This window comes from Crinia signifera, chromosome 9 (genome assembly GCF_055691185.1).
Source record: "Crinia signifera chromosome 9, ASM5569118v1, whole genome shotgun sequence".
In the NCBI taxonomy this organism is placed as follows: domain Eukaryota; kingdom Metazoa; phylum Chordata; class Amphibia; order Anura; family Myobatrachidae; genus Crinia; species Crinia signifera.
Window position 1 is genome coordinate 40,559,958 of NC_139225.1, and position 13,848 is coordinate 40,573,805.

General features: G+C 47.3%; 1 protein-coding gene across 3 annotated transcripts in view; it reads left to right on the top strand.

Moving 5' to 3' along the window:
- Positions 1 to 13,848, top strand: part of GNL3L (G protein nucleolar 3 like) — a 73,746-nt gene that overhangs the window by 6,193 nt on the left and 53,705 nt on the right. Inside the window, exons 1-2 of one of the 3 annotated variants that reach the window (XM_083158968.1) lie at positions 9,754 to 9,906; positions 12,885 to 12,922. In XM_083158968.1, the coding sequence (XP_083015094.1) occupies positions 9,891 to 9,906; positions 12,885 to 12,922 (54 nt within the window). In that variant the 5' untranslated portion in view covers positions 9,754 to 9,890. Of the gene's footprint in view, positions 1 to 9,753; positions 9,907 to 12,884; positions 12,923 to 13,848 lie in introns of those variants that run through there. The other 2 variants (XM_083158970.1, XM_083158967.1) reach the window with 2 other exon arrangements.

Consider the following 13,848-nt stretch of genomic DNA (forward strand, 5'->3'; position numbering starts at 1 on the left):
CCCCACAAGTGACCCCATTTTGCAAACTACACCCCTCAGGGAATTCATCTAGGGGTATAGTGTACATTTCAAACCCCCAGGGGTTTCACCAATGTTGATACAACTGGGCTGTGCAAATGAAAAATTACATTTTTTACACAAAAATGCAGTTCTGGCTCAAAATTTTTCATTTTCACAAGGAATGAAGGAGACAAAGCACCCCAAAATCTGTGCCCCAATTTCTCCCGAGTATGGCAATGCCTCACATGTGACCAAAAAATACCATTTGGGTGCATGGCAGGACTCAGAAGGGAAGGAGTGATATTTGGATTTTGCAGCACAGATTCTGGTGGAATTTTGGTGGGTGCTATGTCGCATTAGCAAGACCCCCAAAGCACCAATACAGTGGAAGCCCCCCACAAGTGACCCCATTTTGCAAACTACACCCCTCAGGGAATTCATCTAGGGGTATAGTGTACATTTCAAACCCCCAGGGGTTTCACCAATTTTGATACAACTGGGCTGTGCAAATGAAAAATTACATTTTTTTACACAAAAATGCAGTTCTGGCTCAAAATTTTTCATTTTCATAAGGTATGAAGGAGAAAAAGCACCCCAAAATCTGTGCCCCAATTTCTCCCGAGTATGGCAATGCCTCACATGTGACCAAAAAATACCAGTTGGGTGCATGGCAGGACTCAGAAGGGAAGGAGTGATTTTTGGATTTTGCAGCTCAGATTCTGGTGGAATTTTGGTGGGTACTATGTCGCATTAGCAAGACCCCCAAAGCACCAATACAGTGGAACCCCCCCACAAGTGACACCATTTTGCAAACTAAACCCCTCAGGGAATTCATCTAGGGGTATAGTGTACATTTCAAACCCCCAGGGGTTTCACCAATTTTGATACAACTGGGCAGTGAAAATGAAAAATTACATTTTTTTACACAGAAATGCAGTTCTGGCTCAAAATTTTTCATTTTCATAAGGTATGAAGGAGAAAAAGCACCCCAAAATCTGTGCCCCAATTTCTCCCGAGTATGGCAATGCCTCACATGTGACCAAAAAATACCAGTTGGGTGCATGGCAGGACTCAGAAGGGAAGGAGTGATTTTTGGATTTTGCAGCTCAGATTCTGGTGGAATTTTGGTGGGTGCTATGTCGCATTAGCAAGACCCCCGAAGCACCAATACAGTGGAACCCCCCCACAAGTGACCCCATTTTGCAAACTACACCCCTCAGGGAATTCATCTAGGGGTATAGTGTACATTTCAAACCCCCAGGGGTTTCACCAATTTTGATACAACTGGGCAGTGAAAATGAAAAATTACATTTTTTTTACACAAAAATGCAGTTCTGGCTCAAAATTTTTCATTTTCAGAAGGTATGAAGGAGAAAAAGCACCCCAAAATCTGTGCCCCAATTTCTCCCGAGTACGGCAATGCCTCACATGTGACCAAAAAATACCAGTTGGGTGCATGGCAGGACTCAGAAGGGAAGGAGTGATTTTTGGATTTTGCGGCTCAGATTCTGGTGGAATGAATGGTGGGTGCTATGTGGCATTAGCAAGACCCCCGAAGCACGGTGAAATTATGAACCTAATAATCCATAGATGTGTGGTATATTTTAAAACACTCCTTTATACATAGGCCGGGTTTGTCGGGGCAAGTGTCACACTGGAAAATAGTTTGCTTTCTTATTCCCTTTTTATAGCAAACTTTGCACCTTTTTTGTGTCCTGCCCTTTTTTCCAGTGGAGGGGATTTCGTTAGGAAAATGCTGCCCTGGTACAATACGGGGGCCAGTACTAGAAGTACTGGGGCCCTCTGCCTGCTGGTTCCCAAATATTAGGCCCTTTATGACTTCCTCTTGAAAGTGCATAAATGTCCCCCTCTGGCTGGTAGAACGGAATAGCACGTAAGCGTTATACAGTGCCATCTGGATGATATACACGGCCAGCTTCTTGTACCAGATTTTTGTTTTCCGCAGGGCACTGTACGGCTTCAGTACCTGATCTGAAAGATCCACTCCGCCCATGTACCTATTGTAATCCAGGATACAATTAGGTTTTGAGGTGTGGGTACTGGTACCTCGTACAGGGACGGAGGTGGTACTGTCTCCGTGAATTGTTGTCAGTATAAGGACATCCCTCTTGTCCTTATATTTGACCAACAACATATTTTCGGTGCATATTCCCCTGCTTTCACCCCTTCTCATTACTTGGGCAATGTGCGTTTTTGGGAGGCCTCTTTGGTTCTTGCGCACAGTACCGCAAGCTGCTGTACCTCTTGAACCAAGGGCCTTAAACAGGGGGATGCTGGTGTAAAAGTTATCCACATAGAGGTGATAACCTTTATCCAGGAAGGGGTGCACTAAATCCCAGACAATTTTTCCACTAACACCTACGAGGGAGAGGGGGCATTCTGGCGGTTCAATTCTTGAATCCTTCCCTTCATATACCCTAAACCTGTGAGTGTACCCTGAGGTGCTTTCACACAGCTTATACATTTTTATGCCATACCTTGCCCTCTTACTGGGAAGGTACTGGCGGAATTTAACCCTTCCTTTAAAATGTATAAGGGACTCGTCTATGCAAATGAATTTATCTGGGATGTACATCTCTTCAAATTTGGCACTGAAGTGATCAATGACCGGCCTGACTTTGAATAGCCGGTCAAAGGTGGGATCATCTCTGGGTGGGCACTGTGCATTATCGTTGTAATGCAAAAATTGAAGGATTAACTCAAAACGAGTCCGGGTCATGGCCATACGGTAAAGTGGGGTGCTGTACAGAACATCTGTACTCCAATATTGCCTAATTTCTGGCTTTTTTACTATGCCCATATGAAACACCAGACCCCAAAACTTCATCATCTCTACTGCATCTACAGGGGTCCACCTAGCAAATGATGACGTGGGGTTTTGAGCAATAAACTGCTGGGCATATAAATTAGTTTGGTCCACCATTAAATTTATAAAATCATCAGAGAAAAATAATTTGAAAAAGTCAATTTCTCTGAGACCTGTGGAATCAAATTGGATTCCTGGGATGGCCAAAAACTCAGGAACCTGGGGCTCAAAATTGTCTGGTGGTGGGGTCCATACGAGATCAATTATTGGGGGGGGGGTCTCAGCTGCTCTACGGGGGCGTCTTTGAGGGGGTCCCTCATCACTAGAGGAGGAAGAGGAGCTTAAGATGAATCCTTCAAATTCCCCGCTTGCCTCACTGGCTGTGTCAGAGGCAAGCATGGCATATGCCTCCTCCGCTGAATACATTCTTCTGGATGACTGGGATGACATTTGGGATGACATTTGGGATGACATTTGGGATGACATTTTTATTTCTGTGTTTCTGGTAGTGAAATGTTTCAACACGTGTATAGTGTAGGGGGGGTACAAACTTTATTTCAATGTAGTATGTAGTGTGTAGTGTGTATGTAGTGCAGAAAAAAAAAAAGGTCCTGCGCCAAAAATTGAGCACAGATGTTGGTCAGTAACGTCCGTCACTGAACAGCGCTCAAAGGCAACAGGAATTTGATCAAAAAAATTTGATCAAAAAAAAAAAAAAAATTAAAAAAAGACCCCACAGCACCCTCAAAAAAAAAAAAAAAAAGGTGATCAGTGATGCGACACTGATTACCAGTGGGGGGGCAGCAGGTGCACAACCTTTGGTGCAACTGACAGTGCAAATGGCAGGTATATATAAAAAAAAACCTCTGCACCCCCAAAAAGTTGCTGATCACCTCAGATATAGTGATCAGCACAAAAGGGGGGGCAGCAGACACAAAATATAGCACTCTCTATCACTCTCTGTCACTATCTCTCTCTATCTCTCTCTATCTCTATCTATCACTCTATGACACTGCAGCAGCAGCACTGACAGTTATATATATAAAAAATAACCCCTGCACCCCCAAAAAGTTGCTGGGGGTGCACAAAAGGGGGGCAGCAGACACAAAATATAGCACTCTCTATCACTCTCTGTCACTATCTCTCTCTATCTCTCTCTATCTATCACTCTATGACACTGCAGCAGCAGCACTGACAGTTATATATATAAAAAATAACCCCTGCACCCCCAAAAAGTTGCTGGGGGTGCACAAAAGGGGGGCAGCAGACACAAAATATAGCACTTTCTATCACTATCTCTCTCTATCTCTCACTATCTATCACTCTATGACACTGCAGCAGCAGCACTGACAGGTATATATATAAAAAAAAAACCTGCGCCCCCACAAAGTTGCTGATCAGTTAATTTATACTGATCAGCACAAAAGGGGGGGACAGCAGTAAGTTGCACACGCAGTACAGCTGTATATATATATAAAAAATATATAGCACAATCTGTCACTATCTCTCTATCTCTCTCTATCTCTCTATCTATAACTCTATCACACTGCAGCAGCACAAAATATAGCACTCTCTGTCACTAGCCCTCTCTATCTCTCTCTATCTCTCTCTATCTCTCTATCTATAACTCGAACACACTGCAGCAGCACAACACAGCACAGCACAACACAGGAAGTCACAAGAAGTAACAAGATCCAGGAACGCTACAAGCAGTGATCAGGTAAGTGTTTGCAAGGATCAGGTCAGTATATCGCGGCAGATAGGCACGTGACCGCACTGCACGCAATTCCAGACCGGAATGGCGTCTGCAGTGCAGTCACCGTTAGTTTAAATCACCCTCCATGGCTGTGATTGGTTCGTCGGTCCGACGAACCAATCACGGCCTTTGGGGGCGGGTGAAGTGAGGTGGGGTGACACCAGTGTCACCCTTACACCCCGTGGTGATTGGTGCTGTACTTTACAGCACCAATCACCACCGATCCCTGTGTCACCGGCGAACGTTATTCGCCGGTGACACAGAAAACGCTGTAATTGGCTGTTCACACTGAACAGCCAATCACAGCGATCGCCGACGGGGGGGCGGCATCGCAGCCCCCCCTGGGCATGCAGGGACATGTCTGCTGTCAGGGACAGCAGACATGTTTAAACTGTCACCGCGTCTATAGACGCGGTGACAGTTAAATGGCATGACGTACATTTATGCCATGTGTCGGGAAGTACATCCCGGCCATGACGTAAATGTACGTCAAATGTCGGGAAGGGGTTAATCATGGACACGTATTAATTACACAGGTTCTGTGGCTGGCTTTCACCTGGGTTTAAACTGCTTCACCTCAAGACTCCATTTCACCTGGTTTTAAACTGCCACAGAACCTGTGTAATTAATATGTGTCCCGGATTAAAGGGATGAGTTGGTCACCCTACGTGCCCCCCTCCCCCGCTGCAGAGACAGGGTAGTGGGAGTAGAGAGCACAGGGTGCCGCAGCAGCGCAGCCTCTCCCCCACGCTCATCACATGCTGCTCAGTGCCTTGTGCTGTGCAGGTGAGTGAGGCAGCTGCAGCAGCAGCTTGTCCTCCGGCACACAGTCTGCACCCCCTGCAAATTAATAAATACATTTTTACAGGGGCGTGGCCCTGCCCCTACCGCTGACCACGACCTCCAATTGGACACACCCCTTTTAGCCAGGGCCTGCGTTCATGCTGCCGGCGCCGCTGTTTTTCATGTAGTGTAACAGGTGAAGCTGGCAGCCACAGAGGACAGCAGGGGATACAGAGCAGGGAGAGCACCTCTCCTGGCTTGCGCCTCCCTGCATTATCCTCTGCTGAGCGGGCAGCGCCGGCCCTACCCACTAACACCAATGACAATGTAGTGGAATAATAGTTGCAGTTGCTGCTGAACAAAGGGCCTGATTCAGACCTGTCCACTGGGCGTTCCCTTGCTCCAGCCACCTGCCCACCCCCTTCCCTCCCTTCACAAAGCGAACACCTCGGCGAGTGATATGCTCGCCAAAGGTGTTCGCACAGGTGGTCTGCACATATGCATATTCGCACATGCGCAGACACACACCATCGGCCGAGCGAGCGAATTGTGATCTGGCCGGCCAGGTCTGAATCACCGCCAAAGTGTATTTGGTTTTTGGAAAACAACTGCATTATCAGCCCTCGGTAATAAAGCAGCAATTGGCAAATTACATTTTTGTCCAGCTTTAAATCCTGTGATCTCGCCAGAATGAAGACAAACAATGCTGGGTGGAGACAGAATGAACAAAGTACAAGTGTGTTGGCTGGCCTAACCTTCCATAGCCTACTGCTGGACTGAAGCATGTATTTCAGTTTTGAAAATAATGCAGTAAGACTTGAAATCCTCCAGCGCCATCAAGCAGTCACTGGTGGGAATTTCAGTTTTATAAATTCTCAGCCTTTAATGCCCCTTTCAGACCGCACTTTGTAAACGGTATATTGCCGTTTTTTTACCGTTTTAAAACGGTAATCTGTGCGGTCTGAAAGGTGCAGGACCACTTAACCGGTTAGAAAATACCGTTTTTTCTAACCGGTTAAAATGCAGGGTCCTACCCGTTTCAGAACCGGTATTTTAGGCTCAAAATTGGGTTCTGAAACGGTATTTAGGACCCAGCCAATGAGCTGGGTCCTAAATTCAGCACAGTGAATATTTAATGAGCGCTCATTAAATATTCACAGCACTGGAGCCGCCCCGCGCCCCCCCGCGCACGTGTCGACACCCCCCGCGCGTGTCGACGCCCCCCGTGTCGACTTACCCCCGTGCAGCCGGTACCTCCGTTGTGGATCCCGGCACTGCAGTTCTGTATGGTCGGAAGCACTTATGAAAAAAAGTGTCTTTCAGAAAATGGCTGCCCCATAGGAAAACCAGTTTAAAAAAACTGTCTTTCGTATGGGGGCAGCCATTTTCAAAAAGTCACTTAAAACTGTCTTTCGTATGGGGGCAGCCATTTTCCAAAAGTCACTTTTCTTATAAGAAAAGTGACTTTTGGAAAATGGCTGGGCTGCCCCCATACGAAAGACAGTTTTTTTAAACTGGTTTTCCTATGGGGCAGCCATTTTCTGAAAGACACTTTTTTTCATAAGTGCTTCCGACCATACAGAACTGCAGTGCCGGGATCCACAACGGAGGTACCGGCTGCACGGGGGTAAGTCGACACGGGGGGGGGACGGGGGTAAGTCGACACGCGCGGGGGGTGTCGACACGCGCGCGGGGGGGTCGTCGACACGCGCGGGGGTGTCGACACGCGTGCGCGGGTGTCGACACGCGTGCGCGGGGGTGTCGACACGCGTGCGGGGGGAGGGGGAGCTGCACGGAGGGGAGGGGAGGGCTGAAGGCTGCACTGGCTTTGACCCTGTATTTGGAAAGTTTCCAAAAACGGGTCTGCCAGTGTCAAAAAAATCGGCACTTAAACGGTAATATACCATTTAAGAGCTGCGGTGTGAAAGGGGTTTTATCTGGCAGACCCGTTTTTGGAAACGTTTTCAAATACAGGGTCAAAGCCAGTTATGCGGTCTGAAAGCAGCATAACACAGTGGGTTCCTAACTGTGTGCCATTGCACCCTGAGGTGCCTCGGGACAATTGAAGGGGTGCTTTAGGTTGGTGGTCCAGGACCAATGCACATAATTTATGCAGGGTTGCCGACTTATAAATGCTCCTCTCCGGGAGAAGCCCGGAGAGGAGACTTTCCTTACCCGATCGGGGGCGGGGCTTGACTGTGACGTCATTAAGCCCCGCCCCCATTACGAGAAACAGGCAAAATGACTGATCTCTATGGAGGGGGCGGGGCTAAAATGACGCGATTGTGCCATTTTAGCCCCTCCCCCTCCTCTGAGACCCGCTGATTGCGGCATTTAAATGCCGCGATTCGGCGGGCTCAGGGGGGTCCACCAGTATCCGGGAGGGTTGCCCACCCTTCCGGGGGGCCGGGAGGAGGACCCGATTTTCGGGAGACTCCCGGGAATTCCGGGAGGGTCGGCAACCCTGAATTTATGTCATTGTGATAGGCAAAACCAGTGCTGTGGTTTCCAATCATAAACTATGTGGACAAGCATATAAACATAATTTATACCCCGTTCTCGCTGCTAGGCACATTCGCGGGTCAAACATACACATAGATGATTCCCGCACCAGTCAGCGCTATTACGCTTGTGACTATCTTATCTCCACATCTCCTACAAAGTATTTTGCTGGGTGCACTCAAAGTCCTGAAATTACATATTGTAATTACAAATGTTATTTCAGGACTCTCAGTGCACCCAACAAATTACTTACTTTTCCTGTGTGGTTGTTAAATTCCCAAATCAAGCATGTGGATCCGGTAATTTGCCTTTTAACACTGTAAAGGTGCACATTCACCGAGCCGATTTGAGCCGATTTCGGGCGATTGCGACGAATCGGGACATGAAATCGGCCAGCGGGGTCCTTCCAAGCGGCGGCGGTGGCTGGGAGGCTGGAGCTTGTAAGCGGCGGCGGTGGCTGGGAGGCTGGAGCTTGTAACGGCACTTTTCTTGGCGGCGGGATGCAGCTGCTGAATATTTTAAAATGACTGGCTGGCCGTTGATTGGCTGAGACTCTGAGACAATCTTTTCAAAATATTCAGCAGCCGCATCCTGCCGCCCACCAAAATGCCGCTACAAGCTCCAGCCTCCCAGCCACCACCACTTGGATGGACCCCGCTGCCCACCACTACTATGAGCTGCCCACCCACCACCACCAGCTGGCCAGACCCCGCTGCCTTCCCCCCCCGCCACCGCAGCAGCTCCCCGGGAGAACTACATGCAATAAATCGCATGCCATTTATAGCATATAAAAATGGCACATCAAGTGCCAGATCGCATGTGAGCCTCCCGGGGAGCTGCCAAGGGGGCTCTGGGCAAACTGGTCCGACTTATCCTTAGGACAAATTGGGCCAGTGGGTTTAGTATTTAGTGTGCATTGATCAACCTGTGTCGAAATTCCCAGGTCTTCAACCCGGGTAAAAAGCAGGGTTGAAGACCCGGGAATGCCAACATGGGTTGACCCCCATTCAACAGGTGGGCAGACATCTTGTTCTAGCTGGGGTGTGAATGAACTTTTAAAACGAGCTTTTAACCCTGCTGCTGCTGGGTTACCCCGTTCTTACTTCCCCGGCAATTAACCCTGGGCCCTCTTACTGGCTGTCCTAGATGGCTAGGTGTCAGGAAGGGGACCGATCAGCCTGGCTGCTATCTCCCAATACCCCTCCCCCCAGACCCGGGCTTACCACCATTGCCTAGCACCCCGCTCCCTTATCTTGCTTTGGTGGCCATCTTGGCCACCTCCGCTCCCTTTATTTTTATAGGATTTGAACCAGTTGGATATAAATGTCAGGAATGCCACATGTAAAGTGTGGATCATCATATACTGTAACAGTCCTTCTAAAGATGGAATCCACCAGATGGGACCGGCATATCGGCGCATTGTATATGCATGATATTTGGGCACCCGTGGATGCTAGCAACATTGTCAGGATTGATGTACTGCACATCATAACACGTATGCTAATGAATGAAAAATCATCAAAAGCACCTGTGTACATGTACAGTCATAAAAAAAAGGATTCTCTCCAGTGGGGCACGAGAATTAGCCCATCCCATTTTGAGGGAATGTATTCCCTCCCCCCCCCCAAATAGGTGAAAACTAAACCCGTGGGCAATACCTTCAATTAAGTACTCAAGTCAGTTTCACTTCTTTTATAAAAAAACATGTACACTTCCAACAAAATGGCTGCGCTCTGGGCGAGAGACACATTAATGTGTCTCTGTTTAGTCTTCTAAAAAATGGCCGACTCAGCGGACCTGTTTGAACCATATTTGCTATTCATTGCCTGCTTTTACAATGCACCACTTTGAGAGTTCCGTCTCAGAGCCCCGCGCTCTCTGACTGGATAGAAAACAAGTCAGCTGATGTTAACTTCATCGGATTCTGTGTCACTGACCCCGCCCCTTCACCGACTGCTTCATCCTCTTCTGTGATTCCAGCAGCAAAAAGTCGGTAGTGCGCGTCCGTGGGACTGAGTGGGGATGCGCGGGCACGGAGGTACGCTCATGTCCGGTTTATGTAGTGGGGGTGTATATAATGTGTGTGTTGTGTTCGTACAGCGAGCAGGAATAGCACTGTGCATAGGGTAGTAGCAAGAACACGTGGTGGGGTAAAGCACATCTGACAAGCACAACCACGTGCAACTCAATGCATAGACATATGTGTGTGTGTACACACACACACACACTTTACATGCCACAACGGCATGAGTAAAAATTCACGTTATGCCACACGGTAAAAGCCAAAATTCTTATTATGTCACACAGTATTTATTCACAGTTTTTTTTAATAGCATATTCCATTGCGTTTTACAGGAGACAGTCAAATGTATGAGGGCCTTGCTGGCAAGTTTACAATCTATAGAGTTTGAGCCAAAACTGACATTATGCCACACCATAGTTACCTACCTGACCATCTCCATGAGGGAGAAAATGCTCTGTTCCTGGACTTCCCTGGTAATATTTGATTGCCAGCACCTGTGGTGACACCTTTCTTATCAATTACCTAGCTCCCCACAGGTGATGGCAATCCTACATTACCAGGGAAGTCCAGGAACAGAGCATTTTCTCCCTCATGGAGAGGGTCAGGTAGGCAAGTATGTGCCACACTCATAGTTGCCTACCCTCCTGCATTCTACAGGAGACTAACTGAAATAGCAATCTCCCTGATTAGTCTAGCAATCTCTCTCATTTCACCTAGCCCACATTACAATGTTACATTTTTGGGGAAAAAAGGAATGAGGCAGATAGTTACATTGAATCATCAGCACCATTTCCCAGCACTTCACCAAGTATAGTATCTCTTACTAACTGCTTTAGGGCTCATCTACATTTGGATATAAGTCATTTTACAAGATTCCTCTCAGATGTAGCAGTATACACCCACACTTCTAGGTGACATGTTCACAATCTCTTTTCACAATCTCTCCATATATGGAACTTGACACCCCCATTAAGTGGAGATTGACACGCCCCTTCAATGGGGCACTGTGCAAAATTCTACGACCAACTATAATCTCCCTGAAACTAGTTTTCAAAAGTAGGAAAGTATGGCCACACTTTGGGTGGTATTCAATGCGGCCAGCAAGGGTGGCTTGTTTTCCCGCGATAGCCATCTAACCCCCTCACCAGCTGCTCACCCTATTCTATGTACCGGGGGTATTTTTTACCAGCGAGGATTCCCCCAAACGGCGAAGACTGCTGTGTATAGCAGCAACCCTCACCATTTTGACAGTCGCATTCGCTGTTTCCACCTCGCTGGAAAAACCCAGCAAGGTGGAAACGTCAGGTGCAGGGGGGTCAGTTGAATACTCACCCACGAGCAATCGGCAGGGGTGGATTTTGGGATGACGGCGCCCCTAGGCACAGAAATAACGCCGCCCCCCACCCCCTGTCTATTATTTTTATTGTTTACTTATAAGCCCTTATTTGATAATAGCCAATATAATGGATTTATAAAAAAAGCCACCAACTGTGACATGTTCTTTTATTATGAATACATATTTACTAAGTAGGACAGTTTACAGGGGCAGTATCTGCTTGTCCTATCCATTTACACTCTATTTAAGATGGAATATAGTACAGTACAGTGGATATTTTGCAGTTATTGGTACATTTTGTCTGACAGTACTATCACAGGCATCCAAGTGCCGCCCCCAAACATGTGCCGCCCCTAGGCACGTGCCTCACGTGCCTAATGGGAAATTCGGCTCTGGCAATCAGCACAGCTCGCCAAAGCACATTGAATATGCTCCATTATGACCCCAAATTCAGGGACAGAGACAGCAGGGAGAATGAGCGAAGGGACATATGGACGGAGAGAGTGACAGCAGGGACAAAGAGATTGATGATGGAGAGAAACTACACCACATAACAGCATATCAAAAATATTATATATTACAGATGGAGCCAGTTTTTTTGCATTGTCAGCAACATAGTGCGTACACACTAGACATAAACCGGAATAAGATAACTTTTTATTGTGTAGTGCAGTGGTTCTCAACCTGGGTCCTCAGTACCCCCCACACAGTGCACGTTTTCCAGGTCACCTGGCAGCTGAACAGGTGTCACTGACATCCTTTATTTATGATCACCTGTGATCTTTTAAAATGTGTCTGTTGTAGAAACATAATACTAATCTACTTGTTGGGTCTACAGGAATTATTTATTATTTATTTATTAACAGTCTCTTTTATATAGCGCATACATATTCCGCAGCGCTTTACAGAGAATAGTTGAACATTCACATCAGTCCCTGCCCCAGTGGAGCTTACAATCTATATTCCCTACCACACGCACACAGACATTTTTAGGGTTTCCATCCACATCCACATTAGCCTAGCTGGCTTGGATTGTGTGAGGAAAACGAAGTACCCGGAGGAAATCCAGGCAAGTACGGGGAGAATATACAAACTCCGCACAGTTAGAGCCATGGTGGTAAGCGAACCCATGACCTCAGTGCTGTGAGGCAGTAATGCTAACCATTACACCATCTGTGCAGCTCCAATGCATTCAAAAACTGGAGCCACTATAGTGTGACATAACTTGAACTGGGGTACTGTAGTGTGGTGTAAAATGAACTGAAGGCCTTTATTTTGGTTCAGTATGTTTCCCGATGGTCACGATGCCGGCTGTCAGGATCCGTGCAGCGGGATGCTGGCAACCGGGAGCGCAATGAGTGCTCGCCACGCTAGAGGCATGGTGGCTCGCTTCCCTCGCATCAAGGTTCTATTCCCCCTCTCTGTGCGCTGTGGACATCCACAAGGGAGAATAGACCCTGTGCGCCGGGATTCCTGCTGGCGGTAAGGTCGGAGGTTGGGATCTTGGCGTCGGCATCCTTACTACTGGGATCCCAACTGTCGGCAGATTCACAACATACCATTATAAATTCCCATACTATGTACTGGAGCACTGTAATGTGGCACATCTCTGCTGAAGCCCCTTACTTAAGACCTGTTGTGTGTTTTACTTTTACAGGAAATCGGCGGCATCGGAAAGGAGCCAGGAGGACTCAGGTGAGGGAAGGGAGGGGAGTGGGAGGGGGAAGCAGGCATGCACTTGACTAGGACCATGTCCAGGAACAAGAGCATGCCAACAGTTCATGTTTTCCAGAGCACCCCCCTGCTGGTAGATCTTCAGGAACGGTATAAAAGGTACAAAGGAGCCGATTCAGACCTGTTCGCATAGGTTAAAATTCGGGGAACGCATGCCAATGCCTGTAAGTGTGCAGTCGAGTGGATGTGGTAGCGTAGCGGGGGGAGGCATGCGTTCATCAGGCTCACTAGGCAGTAGGTGTGAATCAGGCCCAATATGCACTAATCGGCTTTTAGTGTATTGAGGGGTAGTTGCCCGGGCACTATGTAAGCCAGGCATGTCCAAACTATGGCCCTCCAGCTGTTGTGAAACTACAAGTCCCATCATGCCTTGCCACAGTTTTGCTATTGGGGAATGTTAAAACTATGGCAAGGCATGCTGGGATGTGTAGTTTCACAACAGTTGGAGGGCCACAGTTTGGACATGCCTGATGTAAGCATTTTCTTTTTAAGCCTTAATAATGGGGCTTTGCCAAGCTAACTCAGATATGGTGACAGATACAGGTAGCTCAGGTGGAGGCTCATTCTAACTAAACCCCTCAGAGGTTAAGGTGTGTTGGGAGGATACACAGCTGAATCACATTATTATGGCCACTTCCTACATTTTTGTTTTTTTCAATTTCGACTTTATTTAAATTTTTCCGTATAACAAAATATAAAAAAAGAAAAAAAGGGAAACAAGAGCAAACATCGATTTCCATGCAATGGAGGACAATCCATACTGTTAATTATTACCAACATAGTTTGTACTTTTTCTAAAGCAGAGCATATGATCTATCATATACATTAAAACAATAGAGTTGCAATCATCTTGGTATATCCCCCCAATGTAGACGCAGGAGAGCAAT